This window comes from Lactuca saligna, chromosome 4 (genome assembly GCF_052625555.1).
Source record: "Lactuca saligna cultivar CGN05327 chromosome 4, ASM5262555v1, whole genome shotgun sequence".
Taxonomy (NCBI): Eukaryota; Viridiplantae; Streptophyta; class Magnoliopsida; order Asterales; family Asteraceae; genus Lactuca; species Lactuca saligna.
In genome coordinates this window covers 72364822-72382052 of record NC_136420.1, presented here as the reverse complement: position 1 = coordinate 72382052, position 17231 = coordinate 72364822, and the positions used below count along the sequence as shown (strand labels likewise).

At 32.6% G+C, this 17231-nt stretch overlaps 1 protein-coding gene across 1 annotated transcript; it reads left to right on the top strand.

Annotated features, from left to right (window-relative positions):
- The first annotated feature begins 948 nt into the window (after positions 1-948).
- On the top strand, positions 949-4118 carry LOC145039747 (cysteine-rich receptor-like protein kinase 15). The gene is made up of 6 exons (XM_078987765.1): positions 949-1732; positions 1808-2220; positions 2356-2566; positions 3175-3412; positions 3490-3640; positions 3810-4118. The coding sequence occupies exons 1-6, from the start codon at positions 949-951 to the stop codon at positions 4116-4118; spliced, it is 2106 nt and encodes a 701-aa protein (XP_078843891.1).
- Positions 4119-17231: the final 13113 nt, after the last annotated feature.

Sequence of the window (17231 nt, the reverse complement as noted above, 5' to 3'; positions counted from 1 at the left end):
ATACATATGATCGAGCACGATCATACCAGACAAGAGAGTTACACAAAGTTGATTGTAGCAAAGTTTTGAGATGGTTTTTTTGCTATAACAAGTATAATTTCCGTTTCTTCGTGTTCTTATTTTTCGTGTTATACAAATTATATACAAATTGTTGTGTACGAAATCAACTTCTATTTTTTTTACCCTCTTTATGTACTAATTAAATGATGGCAAAATCACACAAAACATTCGAATAACTAATGTTTCCATAAGTTCACATAGCATTGTGTATTTGTGTGGCCTACTTCTATGTAATTAAATTAATAAAAGAAGCTAAGTACAATCTTTTTCTGCCAGCAGTGGTAAGTTTATGGTTCACATAACACACACCGGAATGAAGACAAGGATCCTCGGTCTAATTATACTCTTAGTAGAATATTATAACACATAAATGTCTAATTATACTCTTAGTAGAATATTTACCTTCGCGAGTATTCCGTGATCAAGTGCAATTAACATAAAGCCTTAAAGCCGAAAACAGATTCCTTATCCAACTTCCAATACTTCAAAAGAAAACATATTCATTGCTAAAGTTGTCACAACCTTGTCCACAAACCGGAAATATACTTTGTTCATCTTGTCTACACCTATCATTGTTTTCCTCACCTGTCCCTCTATGGCTGTATCCTACATATTATAACTTATTTCCCAGACTGATAAATCCTAATATATTTCTTTCTAATCTGAATTTTATATTTCTCTAATCCCAATGCCAATTCGGGTCCTTTACCTAGCCTAACCAGTTTCCAAAAACCACTCAAGTACCCGAAATGATCATTTGTGATGGATTACTTATCCATTTTCTACTTTTCTTGATTTTCAAACTGAAGTTATTAGATTCCCAACCCTAACCCCAGCCTGATTGCTGAATAACTGATATTTCTACTTTTCTTCGTCGAAACCCCATAAATGGATAACTTCAGATTGCGTTTCTTCTTTAGTTTACTCATACTAACGCACCTTGTTAGTGTCACCATTGCCGAAACTGATTTCTGGTATCAATATTGCTATGGAACATACACATCAAGCAGCTCATTTAAAAGAAACGTAGACGATGTACTATACTCCATAACCAAAACAAATAATGGATATGGTTTTTTCAATCAAACAGCCGGAGAAGGGATCGATAAGGTCAATGCAGTAGCTCTTTGTAGAGCAGATATTAATCAGAGTGATTGTGAACGTTGCGTAGATAATGCATCTCGTAAACTACAAGAGAATTGTGTATACCAAAAGGAAGCAATGGGCTGCTATGATTATTGTCAATTAGTCTATTCGAATTCCTCATTGCTTTACACTACTGTTATGGATAAAGACGACACCAAGTGTTTTAATAACCCAAGCTTCACTTCAAACTGGACGATATTAAAACCATCAATGGTGAATCTTTTTGATCAGTTACGAACAGAAGCTTCAAAGGGTGGTAGCATTAGAAAATACGCAGCCAGAAGCATGAGTGTAATTCCAGATTCTTCAACAATTAGCGGACTTGTGCAATGCACTCCTGATCTATCAGAGTCGCAATGCAACCAGTACTTAGTGGACGCCATAAATTTACTTCTGGACTGCTCATTTGGAAGAACGGGAAGTAGAGTTTACAAGAGGGGTTGCAACGCAAGGTATGAGTTATACCGTTTCTTTAATGAGACATGGTTTCCCACTCATCCACCATCTCTGCAATCACCACAATCAGGTTGATTTAATTTGTTCTTATATTACGACATATGTTGTAATGTTGGTTGACACTGACACTTTTTTAACTCAATAGGTTTGATTACAGAGACGAAGGGAACATACATTAAGGGAGAGTTCATAGGAATCGTATTCGCAGCTGGAGCATTGATTGCAATATCTGGTTTCTTTATATGGCATAGGCACCATTTAAAAGTCAAACATAAAGGTGTTTGTGGGTCAAAATCGGAAAAGATCTATTGCTTTACTCTAAATGTTGTCTGTTTATCATTAAATTTGGTTGTATTAATTGTTCGTATTGAAGCAGACCATAAAGACCATGAAAGCGATGTTCCATCAAGCATCTATGTGGATAAAAGCAAGTTTGATGGAGACAACGATGATCCGTTTGAAATGCATCATTTTCATCTAAGTACTATACAAGATGCCACGAATGGTTTCTCACTTGAAAATAAGCTAGGAGAAGGTGGTTTTGGCGCTGTCTACCTGGTATGACTTTCTCAGTTTGCTAACTTTTCATGTCTATATCTTTTGATAAAAAAAAAACTTTAAAAAAAACTTTGCTTTTGGATGATGAAATCGATGCATGGGAATTGAATGTAATCAATGTATATTTTGGTCTAGGGGAAGTTGGTCGATGGAAGGGAAATAGCTGTGAAACGGCTTTCCAAGAATTCAAGCCAAGGACTTGAAGAGTTCAAGACAGAAGTAAGATTGATCATAAAACTACAACACAAGAATCTGGTGAAGCTTTTAGGTTGCTGTATAAAAGGTGACGAAAGGCTTCTAGTCTATGAATACATGGTTAACACAAGCCTAGACTCATTCCTATTCGGTATGTGTGCTTTTTCTCTATGAGACTTTTTGGTGTTTGAATTCGTATATGAATCTAAGAGCATACACGGTAGGAGAGTTTTTTTTACAAAGATTTTTCATGTCACATTAGTGCCAACTCAATAAAACGAAAAGCTTAACCTATCTCAACTATATATCTAATGCTTTTGCATAAATTAAGCTTAATTATTGTCCAACAAAACGTATTTATTTGTGTTTTGTAAGATAAAATAAAATAATACTATTAAAATGATGAAAAAGCTCTAGTAGAGCTTGTAAATCAAACAAGCAATTTGAAAAAACTATAACTATAAGATGAAAAATTTTCAATACACTAGCTTATTTGACTTTACAATGCTTATTTAAAGAAAACTCTCCAATAAACTTTGAATATTGTGGATGTTATAATACATTTCAAATCCAAAAGTAATATGATATATGTCCAATGTTCAACTTTGCTTATATATATTTATTTTTTTCTAGTAGTTAATAAACCCATATCTATATTGAAGTTAATAAACCCATATCTATATTGAAGTTAATATTTGGTCTGTTTAACAACAGAAATCAAACTGAATCTCTGACTACTTGCTAGTTCCACGTTTTCAGATCCAACTAAGGCTAAGGAATTAAATTGGATTAAGCGTGAGAAGATAATATGTGGTGTAGCAAAAGGACTTAGGTATCTTCATGAGGACTCACGTTTAAAGATCATCCACAGAGACTTGAAAACGAGCAATATTCTTCTAGATGACGCCATGGATCCAAAGATATCAGATTTTGGCACTGCTAGAATTTTTGGGACAAATCAAATTGAAGCAAAGACTAACATAGTTGTTGGAACATAGTAAGTCATCTTTCACTTCTATAGAGTTTCAATTTCATTATATTCACTTTAAAACCAATGTTACCTCTTTTTTACAGTGGATACATGGCACCCGAATATGCAATGGAAGGATTATTCTCAACAAAGTCCGATGTTTATAGCTTTGGTGTGTTGCTCCTAGAAATCATTCATGGAAGCAGAAACAACGGATTCTACTTCCAAGAGCATGATGAAACTCTTCTCTCATATGTAAGTCCAATCCCAAAAATATCAAAACCATCAGAAATGACCCGTTTTTCTAGTAGTAAGAAAATCCATAAGATTATTATTTTTCGCTATAATATCTAGGAACAACTTCCGACAATTAAGAAGCAACACATTATACAAAACCTAACATGGTAGTTTTGTCAATTCAAAGGCATGGAGGACGTGGAAGGAGGGTAGAGGAGAGGATCTGATAGACAAAATCTTGATAAAAAATTGTTCGTTAAACAAGACTTTGAGATGGATACATATCGCGTTGCTATGTGTTCAAGAAGATCCTAAAGATCGGCCTAACATGTCGTCAGTTGTTTTCATGCTTGAGGGTCAATGGTCAACCCTCCCGGAACCATCAGAACCTCCGCTTTCTTTTACTAAAATTGTTACTTTTGATCAAGTTACAGTGACAGATACTAGAACTTTAAGAACTTCCCCGTCTTCACAACCTCTAGAAGCAGAGTTTTAGTACTCTTGATTATTTTTACAAATAAGTGTGAGTACTTTTCGATTTTATGCTACTGCTTTGGAGGAAATTATTAGGAAGTAAATTAAAGAATTTCTTTCAAATATGTAGACTTCGACTTTTAAATTAAAACTTATGATTTTAATTTTAACTCCACAATTGATGTATGAGCTTCCTCTTTGGGTTATAATTTTGTGACTAATAAAAGTAATAAAATAAATTAGTTACTTATTCTTTCATAACAACTAGATTATAACCCGTATTAAATGCGAAGAAAATAAATTAAATACACATCACATTAATAGATACTATTGTTTTAAGTGAAATTTTAATAAAAGATGTTATTTAGATTCATTTTGAGTTTTTGAACCAAACTTATTAAATAAAAATATTTGATACTTATATTAGAGCAATTAATTTTTAACATAAATGATCCACGTGATATTTGTTTTATCACAACATCATGCGATTCATTGATTAAAACATGTTGTGTAGTAGCTTTATGAATTGATTTTGTTCGGTATACAAACCCTCATGGAGGCACATATGACACTTTTCATATTGGTCATGTAAAACCAAAAACAACAATAAGTTGTTATATGTACCAGCAATGTTAAATTCCGTAAAGAAAATTTAATAAACATTACAATTAAAGTGCATTGCTATAGCCATAAACATGAAACTCAGACATTATAATTTGGTCAATTTCTAAAGTATCTTTTCCTTATAAAAATAAAATATGATTTTTCAGGCTATACCTAATCAGATATACATATCTTCCGATCAAATAAATTATTACAAAAAAAAAAAAAAAAAAAAAAAAAAAAAAAAAAAGCCTTGTTATGAACAAAAATATAATATTAGTTTCATAATTTGCCAAAGGTTAACACTAATAAATAATAAGGAACTTTCACAAATCTTGCATTTTGGTCACTGCATCAAACTAACATATGAATTTCAGTTTAAAGGATTGATTCAAGAAGTACATTCATGACTTCTTGTAGCTGAATTTGGCGTATTTCTTGTAGCTGAATTTGGGGAAATGCTAAGACTTATTAAGATATGTGAGAATGGTCTATGTGACTACAGTTGGTTTCTAGAGGGCAATACAAATTCAAAATGTTAGCACGTATCTTTCCTCTAGTAGATTGATTAATTTTTTTTTATGACATTTCAACAGAAATATAATAATAACAGGTAATAAGAACAAAGTAAATACATGAAATTAGGGAAGAAGAAGGAGACAGAGTAAAGAAAAAAAAAACCTTGAAAAAAGAAATGGAGAAGAAGACCATTGAAGAAGAGCATTATAAATCGTACGACTCAATCCAAAATCATAAGAATAAAAAATTCAATGTAATTCTCTCTCTCTCTCTCTCTCTCTCTCTCTCTCTCTCTCTATATATATATATATATATATATATATATATATATATATATATATATATATATATATATATATATATATATATATATATATATATATATATATGGAAAGGTTATTTGGAAAACAAAAAAAAAACCCTAAAAATGCATAAAAAAAATACCAAGACATCACAAGACTTTTTTTTTGAATTTTTTTATTAAAAAATCAGAGCATTTTTTACAATTTCGCTGAAAAAAAAATAAAAAATCAACTTTTTTTTTGTAAATTTTTTTTTTCAAAAAAAATTTTCAGCGATTTTAACCTAAAACTTGCGCTATTTTGATAAAAAAAAAATTGTGATCTCTAAGTATTTTTTTTATACATTTTAATGATTTTTAGGGTTTTTTATGGTTTTTTGTTTTCCATAAAACCTAAACCTATATATATATATATATATATATATATATATATATATATATATATATATATATATATATATATATATATACTATTTTTGAATAAGAAAATCATTATCTTCCAGAAAATTGGGATCCTAAGATATCAACTTGGAGATTTTTGGCTATTCATCTGGAAAAAAAAGATATCAGTTATATTGATTCAAAATTTCAAATTAATTAACTTGCATATTTAATGAGTTTTATAATTCAAACCGTTATCTCAAATTGATTCATTTTATGTAGGATATAATGGGAAATAAATTATGAATAATATTGACTTTAATATTGACTCACAAATATTTTGTTGATTTAATGGGATTAGATTAGCTTTTGTGGGTTAATAACTAAAATATTGATATGCTTATTTAATGAGTTTTAAAAAAAAAAAAAAAAAAAAAAAAAAAAAAAAAAAAAAAAAAAAAAAAAAAACGGGTTTGAATTTTGATGCCAATAGCTATAAATAAGGGAGTTAAATTAGAAACAATATTAATTATAAAATCTGATTTCTCGTATATTAATAGAATGATATGCTTCAATTGATAACATAATTGTTAAATTTAAAGATTTTATAATTAAATGTAATTGCGTTTGATTTTTATTTGGGGAAGATGATATTAACAATTTGATCTAAGGGTAGAAAATATATGATTGAAATACAATCAAGGGTCTTGATTACTTCATTAGTGAATTAAGGGTTCTCTTCTAATAATATTTAGATATGAATGAAACTAATATGCTTAAAGTAGATTGATTAATTTTTTTTCATGATCTCTCAACATGAATACAGTAATAACATGTAATAAGAAGAGAGAGTAAATGCAAGAAATTAGAGAATGAGAATGAGAACAAAGTAAAGAAAGAACCTAGAAAAAAGAATTAAAGAAGAAAATTGCTAAAGAAGAACATTGTAAATTGTAGGACTCAATTCAAAATTGTAAGAATAACGACTTCAATGAAATCGTATATATAGGGGATTTTTGAATAATCAAATCATTATCTTTTAAAAAAATAGGATCCTAAGATATCATTTTGGAGATTTCCGGCTATTAATCTAGAAAAAAAAAATCAATTATATTGTTTCAAATTTACAAATTAATTGACTTGCTTATTTTATGAGTTTTAAAATTCAAATTATTATCTCAAATCGATTCATTTTATGTGGGATATTCTATGAGATAAATTATGAATGATATTGACTTTAATTTTGACTCTCAAATATTTTACCGATTTAATTAGATTAGATTAGATTTTATAGGTTAACCAAATTAATAATTTGCTTATTTAAAGAGTTATTTAACAAAAACGTATTTAAATTTTGAAGCCAAAACTATAAATAAGGTAGTTAAATTAGAAACAATATTAATTATAGAAATTGATATTGTCTATATAAATAGAATAATATGTTTCAATTGATAACATAATTATTGAATTTAAATATTATATAATTAAATGTAATTATGTTTGAATTTTATTTGGGAAAAATGATGTCATCAATTTGATCTAATGGTGAAAAACATATCTCCCTACCTAATAAAAGAGTAGCACATTTGCCACGTATCAATCAATTAGAGTTTCACATTAATTATTTACCACTTGTCATTCTAAGGTTTTTCCTCATTAATTAAATTTCCACTAATTCACTCTTCCATTTTACACATATCAAACACGTCAACAAAAAATTTATTTGTAATATCTATTGCCTAATTTATTAAATTATTAATTTTTTTTATCATTGCTCAATAATTACCTTATAATTTAATTAAAAATTATTTTTACCTTTCTAATCCGTGGTGCCCACGGGTTATAAACTAGTGATTGAAATACAATCAAGAGCCATGGTTGCTTCATTGGTAAATTTAAGGTTCTCTTTTAATAATATTTAGAGATTAATCTCTATCCTTAAAACGATTTCAACCTTACCGTTCATATGAATGTTCTGCTACGAGGTATAGGTGCATTGTCTTTCAAGATACAACGTTACTTATTTATGTTTCGTGTGTTTAATGGTCGCGGTTCAGTTTGCAAGTTGCAACAACAACAATAATCAAAAGAAAATCACGATCCCACAGATTACCACTCCCGACTTCATGTTCAATTGTTCAAGCACTACAACAAAAAAAGGGAATTAGCGGCGACAAAAGTCGCCGCTAAAGCCTAGAATAGTCGTCGGTAAAGCTAATAGCGGACACACGTCACTGGTAAAAAGTTGCAGCTACTATTCTGTAGCTATTGTTCAAAATATTGCCGGCAAAAATATTTTTCGCTGGTAATACCCATAGTCGCTGCTAATGTTCTTGTCATCGGTAATAACATTTTTCTTTTTTTAATTTTTTTTTTCAAATCATTAATTTTGGGTCCAAAAAAACAGATATATAATGACATTAAATATAGAAAAAAAAATTACCTAATAACATCCTATTAGATACAAATAGTTTTATAATTAATTTCATACCAAAATAAACAACCAAAGTTTTACAATTCTAAAAAGTAGCAAAGTGTTACCACAAGTCTAACACACAAAACAAAAATTAATTATTCAACGAATTATCATCTCCGTTCCCATCGTTTCCTCCTTGATCTTTCCGCGATTGAAAAAATGAATAAACCTTCTGCCTACATGTCGGGTTGTTGAGCATTGCCCGAAAATTTTCCAACTACATAATGTTGAAACAAAAAGTGACCATCTTCAGCTAAAGGGAACTGAAGACTTCTTGCTTTGATTATACTGTAAAGAATATCCTACCGGAGCTTACATTTGTCTTTTGTGACCCGCAGAGTTAAAGATGAAGTGCAGAGTTGAACTATGTATGAAGATTGTTTAAGTTATTTTTAGTGGCATTGCTTGTATTCTGTGTAATATTCGGTGTGCTATTTATGGTCACCGTAGTGAGCCACTTTATGTTATTTTACTCTTTAATGTAACTTTCGGGACTCTATACATAGAGTGTCCCATTTCATGTATTCTATACCAATTTACTAACTATTAATCGATCACTGAAAGTTTATCAATATCATATTGTTCATCTTTATCTTAAGTTGTCTTATCAAATACTTAAACCGAGTCCTTCTTCACTTGTGTTGTTCATCTTATACTAACTTGTGTTTGCATCCAAACCTTGTTACAATTCAACCTTATGTCTACATGTTTACTGCTTATTGATATAAACTGGCTTCCATCCTTGCAACTGTTGCAACAGAAAATGACCATCTTCAGCTAAAAGGAACCAAAGACTTCTTGCTTTGATGATATTGTAGAGACAATCCTAAAGGAGACTTCTTTTGTCTTTTGTGACCCATAGAGTTGAAGATGAACCGCATAGTTAAACTATGCATGAAGATTGTTTAAGTTACTTTTACTGACATTGTTTGTATTTTATGTAATATCTGGTGTATCATTCATGGTCACTATTATGATTGTTGAGCTAACAACATCCACTGAGATTAAGTTTAATTCTGCAACTTATTATCTCATTACTAACGTTTGTTTAAATTTTTCTCTCAATAATTGTTATAAGAGCCAAAGTGGGTTCCTTTTAGTTCCTTTCAAATTGAAGCTTTTGTTCTCAAAACTCTGATTTAAAACACCTTTTATACCACTAAATCTCATAAAAATAATAAATAATAAAATAATAAAAAAGTAGAAAAAAAACAAGGAAAATGGCACAAGCTTATTCTTAACACGTTACAAACAGTGTTGGTGGTTCTAATAGAGCCCCAATACTTATAGCAAATGAATATCATCATTGATCCCATTGCAACGGATGGTACTCAAGCTAGACTTGGTGGAGGTCAAGCAACCATGAACAGACCTACCAACAATGACCTATAGAAAATGGAGAAAGATGCAATTGTTTTCTATAAAATCTTGTGTGGTGTTTCTCTTGACAACTTCGACACTATCATCAACTGTGAATCTGCTAAAGAGATATGTGATGTTCTCGAAAATCACTATCAAGGGTCTGAACAGGCTCAAGACGAAAAGCTTACTACTTCTCTCAATGAATTCACCAGCTTTAAAGCTTTACCCTATGAAAGCCTTGATGACTCCTTTAAGAGATTAAACCTCATCATCACCAAACTTTCAAACGATTGCACTGTAAGAAGCAATCATGAAACAAATCTGTAGTTTCTGAACGGTTTGGGCAGACATTGGACTACGGCTAAAATGATAGTCCAAGGAGACAGAAAGATCCAAAATCTCTAACTGTTCAAGCTATATGGTGAACTTCAAGCCTAAGAATCAACGGTATTAAAAGAATGCTCAGACCTAGCTAGGCCACTCGCCTTGATGGATAAAACTCCACAATTTAAAACTCCTCAGTAACCATATCCCACAAAGTCATCATACCAACACTCCTATGACAGCTCACCGTAGTCATATAAAGCTGATGTAGAACTTGATGACGCATAAGAGTTTCAGAATGCCATTGCCCGGGTCAGCCAACAGTTCAATAGACTCCCACCACCCTCATTTCGAAAGAATCAACAATTCACCAAACCACCTTTTAATCGCAACATCAACCCGCAGAACAACCAACCAAGATATTCCAGAAACCCTCATCACCAATCTCAGCCAGATAATGTTTCTTCAAAAGAAATCCCGCAAAACAAATCTTCAGACTCCAGTACCACTACCGAAGACAAAGACGGATTTATTATTTTTCATAAGTGTCACAAAGAAAACCACATTGCCAAAGTGACAAGGGATCATCAATTTTGGTCCTTGGGTGATGAAGATGAAGAGGTTGACAACAACAGGAAGAAAGGGAAAATATGCATGGTGGTCGCTAGTGGAGAAGACATATCACCTAACATGCAGAGGAATTACTAATACATGGAAAAGGATGGAACCCCCAACATCATCTAACAGGTAAAAATTATGATTCGGTCTAATGATTACAACATGCATGACTGTGAACCTTACTTAGAAAGACTTAATCACACATGTGATGTCGTCCTTACAGACTACAACAAAGTCGTAGATGAAAAGAACATAGCGACCCAAGAGCTGTACCATGTGAGAGGAAGACTAGAAGATAAAAATCTTAAGGTCAATATGTTAGAAAAATATTTGTTGTTAGAAAAAGATGCTAGAGTGTTAAGTGAAACTAAATTAGATATTGTTTTGAATCAACGGGATCTTGCCCAAAAAAAAATTGTACGTCTGAATTGTTTAATTGAAAAAGTGTTTAATGAAAGTGAAGCTATTGAGAACTTAGTTAACAATGGGACTATAGACAACACTTATAATTGGGCATGGTCCAATAGGTACTCTATCGATGAGAACTCTCCTCCTCGGATTGATGTCGATTGTCCCTATGTCCTACCAGACTGGACTTTTCATTGCCCAGTCAATAACAAGACTTTTCCCAAAGACATACGATGTCACTTCGGTACACTTAATGAACTTAGCAACAATTGTGTCATTAACGAAATTCTTCTTGAATCCTCGGGTAACTTAGATGATCTCTTACCCATCATTGGCATAGTTTATCCAGACTCTCAGTCCAGTTCAGACATGGACGAAGAAATTGTTTTGGAAGAACCTGAATTAATTGTAGACTATCCATCCTTGCCTTCCAAAACATGTACCAACCAAGATTCACCATTAACTTACTCTGTGGTACTCAAGTCCAATCTACTGCAAACACCAGTCAAATTCACACCTACTCTTCAACCTATCTTGCATAAACTGCCCATTGATAATTTTATATTTGGACAATGCTCTCGAAGTCATGAACTCTCTAGTTTTGATGACTCAAGTCCTCGATATTTACCTTGAAAAAAGAATCTCAAGAAACCTCAATTAAATGTTTTTGATGTTATCCCACCAAAGATTGTAGTAAAATTTCTTTTAGAAATAAAGATCAGATCCGCCGTTAAAAGCCGGAAGCTGATTCCAAAAACAAAACTTCCAAAAACCATACCAAGTTTTTAAATAAAATGAATTTTGAAAAACCCGTCATTGCAAAAAATCTTTTCAAAACCCACTACAGTTGATGGATTGTGCAAAAAGTCATGTATAGTGACCAAATCTCTAGACTCAAACAAAACTGAAAGTTTTCAAAAAAGAGTCAAGTCAAAATCACAAAATTCCTTAAAAGACACAAAAATGAAGGGTATTTTACACACTTCAAAATTTTCGAAATCCATTCCATCAGTCAAAAGTTTGAGACCTACGACAAAGTCTTTTAAAAAACCTTTTCAAAATCAAGTGGAAAATTCCAAGAAACACAATCCTCAGACCAGTCAAAAGAAAAAGACCACACCCTCCAGACTGTTGACTAAGTATGGTCTGTGGATTAATGAAAAGAACTTATCTTTTTGTTTTTATCCACTGACATCAAAGACTTATCCAATCCCAACTCGAAAACTCAAAAATATGTAACACATCATAGTCCCAAATAAACATGGAAAAGGAAATTTGTTTCCATGTCCCACATGCATGCATCTGCTAACAAGATTTCCCATGTTGCCATGGGCTCCAAACTTGTTTGGGTGCCTAAACTAACCAACTGATTGTCCAGGAAATGTGCAAGGAGGAACATGAAGAATAGTGGTTAATCAATAGTTCCTACTCCTTGCACATGACTAGAAGGTTGGAATACCTTCATGATTTCAGGCCAATCAGTGGTGGTGGATACATCACCTTTGGGAACAATGCAAGTGGGATTATCAGGGGATATGGATTATTGACTATAGGTAGCTTCTCTATCCAACGAGTAGCTTACATAGAAGGTCTAAAACAAAATTTGCTCAGTGTGGGTCAATTATGCAAAGCTGGTCATCAGTTGATTTCAATAGTGAGCATTGCTATTTCATGACGAATTGCAGGAAAACATGCTTGATCTAATCTAAAGATGAAGGGACAATGTATCCATTTATTTCTCTCTGATCATTGGAATATCGCGGTTGTGTTTCCTATTAAAGGCAGTATCTGAAGTGAGTTGGTTTCGGAACTGCAAACTTGCTTACCTCAACTTTAAATACATCAACAACTTGGTAACTGGAGAGTTAGTCCGAGGACTACCAATCTTGAAGTATAACAATGATCCCTTGTTCCCATCATGTGAATATGGTAAACAAACTAAAGATAGCCATCCTCTGATAATTGATTCTTCAATCGTTGAACCTCTAGATATCCTTCACATTAATCATTGTGGTTCATCAACCGCATTCAGTCTTCACCACAATAAATATATTATAGTCATAGTTGATGGCTTTAATCGCTTCACTTCGGTCTTCTTTTTGAGACTAAAGTCATACACACCACAGATCATGATCAACTTCATCAAACAAATAGAGCTTCAGATCAAACTACCTGTGAAGTGATAATGGCATTGAGTTTAATAATCAACTCTTGAATAGTTTTTTGGTCTCCAAGGGAATCAGTCATAACTTCTCGGCACCTTACACACCACAACAAAATGGAGCAGTGGAAAGAAGGAATAGAACATTGATCGAAGCAGCTAGATTGATGCTTAATGTTGCCAACTTACCTCTTTACTTCTGGGTGGAAGCAGTGGAAACTAAATTATTTGTTCAAAATCAAAGCATCATTTGTAAACGCTTCAACAAGACTCCCTATGAAGGTCTCGACAATCGGAAACCCAATGTATGATTCTTTCACATTTTTGGTTGCTGGTGTTTTGTGATCAACAACAATAATCATCTAAACAAGTTCGCACCAAAGTGTGATGAAGGCATCATTCTAGGTTATTCAACTAACAAACTTGCATACAGGGTTCTTATACGATGTACAAGACTAATAATTGAAAGTTTGACGTCAAATTCAATGACTATTATGTCCGCAACACTGCTCTTTCAATAGAAACAAAGTTCATACTGGAAAGTGGTATTCCAACCTCCTCGGGTCCGCTAAACATAGTTGAAGTTAACTATGATGACCTTTTCGATCCCGCAAAAACAGCTCATCTTTCAAAAAAATTAGTGTCCCCGGTAGCACAACAACAATATGCAAAAGTATCTGGACCAATATTGTCTGAAGGGACATCATTTAATACTTCCACCTCACCGGTTGAGGGGGAAAGCTCAACTCTTTAGAAATTAAAACCATCGAGGTTCGAGTACTTGAAGATGCTACTCCAATGCCAACACATAATCTGATCAATCCATCAACCGTGTCTGAGGACTCTGAGGATGAAGAAGTTGATAATATTGATACAAGAATGGACCTAAGGATTTTTAATCACTCATCAGTCCAGGGGGAACCGATGTCACTGGTTCCGGGGGAACTCCCATCTTTAATATAGGGGTAACCTCCACAACCAACTGCATAACTAATCCCAATAGTCCAAGATACATCTATAGGTTGCTCTCAAGTGAAGGGGGCTACCTTCTTCAAACAGACCAGAAGACTCCTCTAACGTAGAGGATATTCCCTCAAATACGGCTATAGACCATCAGCCATCTCATCTACACATTTTAAAGAAAGATCACCCATTGGGTCAAATCGTCGACAATCCATCTTCAGGTATTCAAACTCGTTCTTGTTCTGATTTAAATAACCATTGTCACTATGCAACATTCATGTCATCATTCGAGCCTAGAACCACAAAAGAAGCATTTATGGAGCCTGATTGGATATGCACCATACAAAAAAAAGTCCCCGTTAGGTCAAAACATATGCACCAGTTGCAAGGATGGAAGCCATACGTATTTTCTTATTGTATTCAGCTCATAAAAACATCAAGGTCCATCGGACGGATGTGAAAAGTGCTTTCCTTAATGGAAAAATGAAAGAATAAGTATATCTGCAACAACCTCTGGGCTATGAAAGCTCGGAATTTCCAAATCACCGCTACAAGTTGGAGAAAGCAGTCTACGGGTTAAAGCAGGCACCTAGAGTACATTGTTATTTCTTGCACTTAAATACAAGAAATACCAAAAGTACATTTCTATTTCTTTCACTTGGGATAAAAACACAATTACCAAGTCAATATGCATTTATCGATGCCAAAGTGCATTGTTATTTTTAAACTAAGACAAAAAAAAAAAAAGTACATTGCTATTTCTTGCACTTGGGACAAAAACCCAAATACCAAAGCTTTTAACAAATAATCACCACAAACCAAAATTACCAAATCAACATGCATTTAATGATACCAAAGTACATTGTTATTTTTAAACTAGGGACATAAAACTAAAGTACATTTCCATTTGTTGCACTTAAAACATAAACACAATTACCAAATCAACATGCATGTATTGGATGAAACTGATTATTTTAGTATATATTCGTTTCCATATATTTTTTATTATGCGTAAATAAGAGTCGTAAAGGCACATCGGAAATGCATATCGTAAATGGTTGTTGAAGTTCATGACACGCAAATGTTTGTCATCTTCATTTATGACATGGGCTTTAATGATACCCAATGTGTGTCCTAAACGTATATCATAAGGTTACAACACGCAAATATGTGTCATTTTCCTTTATGACACGGCCTTCATTGACACGCAATGCGTGTTGTAAATGTGTGTCGTAAGTTTACGACATGCAAAAGCATGTTGTCTTCCTTTATGACAAGGCCTTCCTTGACACACATTTACGTGTCATCTGTGGCTTTTACGACACGCAATGCATGTCATCAAATGGTATTTTGTAGTAGTGCCTAAGCTTTTACGTTTGGGTTCCTATAGATTTCTTTCTATATATTTAGGCATTTTCTCTTCGAGGGTCTGAGTTTATATAAATCTCTATATGCAAAGTTTGTTTGTGTGTTTTATTAATTCTTGTTTTGTACTTCAAGACTATAAAATAAGGATTGGTTTGGTAGAAAAACTTGGAGGGCAGGAGCATTTTAGTATATTGTCGTCTGAATCAAACAACGCAAAACGATAATTTCCAGCCTACGCACCTCTGTCGTAAGTAGTATATTAGTAGTGTAATTAACAATAATACTTTTCATATATAATCCCCAAGGCCACAACCTTGATTCCTAAGAAAGTACTTGTTTTCTATAGCCAATGGTTATGATACCAATCTATCAAACCCTCGGCCTACAGCAGAAACACCAAGTTGTGCGACGTTAGGACGTTGGATCACAGATATTGAACATACATTGAATAGTACAAACAATATATATATATATATATATATATATATATATATATATATATATATATATATATATATCATTTATAATATGGATAAAAAACTTATTACATTTGATCATGTTTTTGAAATTATAGAGTTTCTAATACAATAGGTGCCTTAATAGTTAGACATAATTATAAGAATAACAAGCCTTCAATTGCTTCGTAGATCAACCACTGCTTCCGGAGGTACAATCTTCCATTTTTATGTTTCTGAGGAATACATGTGGTTTTAAAAAGTTCAACGTAATGTTGGTGAGTTCACATGTTTTTAATATTGTACCCTGAAAATACTTTTTGTATAAAACTTTGTTAAGTTGTAATACTATTTTGATTACTTGGTGTGAAAATAGGATTCAACTATCCATAGGTAATAGGGTTTCCTTTATCCTCTATTAGCATATTCATATATTAGGAGTGTATTTACGGCTAGATCGACTGATGGTAACTTTCATACTCAATATAGGTTAATTAGATACCGTCCAATCTTAACCTATATAATTGTATACTTATGATGTAATTAGGATCTCCATATTTTAGCATTATCATTAATATATAATTATATTTACATTTATACTTTATTAAAAGCCTAACTGGCGGAATTGTGATATAACTATTATTCGAGTTAGGTGACGACATAACATTATATAGTTATACGTTTGAATCGAGTAGAGTATCAATAGTTACTAATACTCATTTGAGAGGTTTTTGGGCATCAAACCATTAGGTACTATGTTATCCTAGAGGATTGACCTAACCTAATGATTAGATATAATGTTATTCCTTCGGTCGACTCTAAGCACTATGTTACCTTAGAGATAATGCCTAGCATAACAATTAGATATAATGTTATTCCTTTGGCTGGCTCTAGGTAATATGTTACCCTAGAGAAATGGCCTAGCATAGCGATTAGATATAAAGTTATTCCTTTAGCCAGCTCTAGGTACTATGTTACCCTAGAGAAATGGCCTAGCATAACGATTAGATACAATTCTATTCCTTTGGATGTCTCTAGGTACTTTTTTAACCTAGAGAAATGGCCTAAGACGTCGATTAGATATAATATCATCTATGACAGGATATTGGGGCAGAGTAACAACTAATTACAATGATTATCCTTAAGTTTGGTCATCATAACAACTAGGTACTAAGTTATCCTAGGTTGAAGGCCAT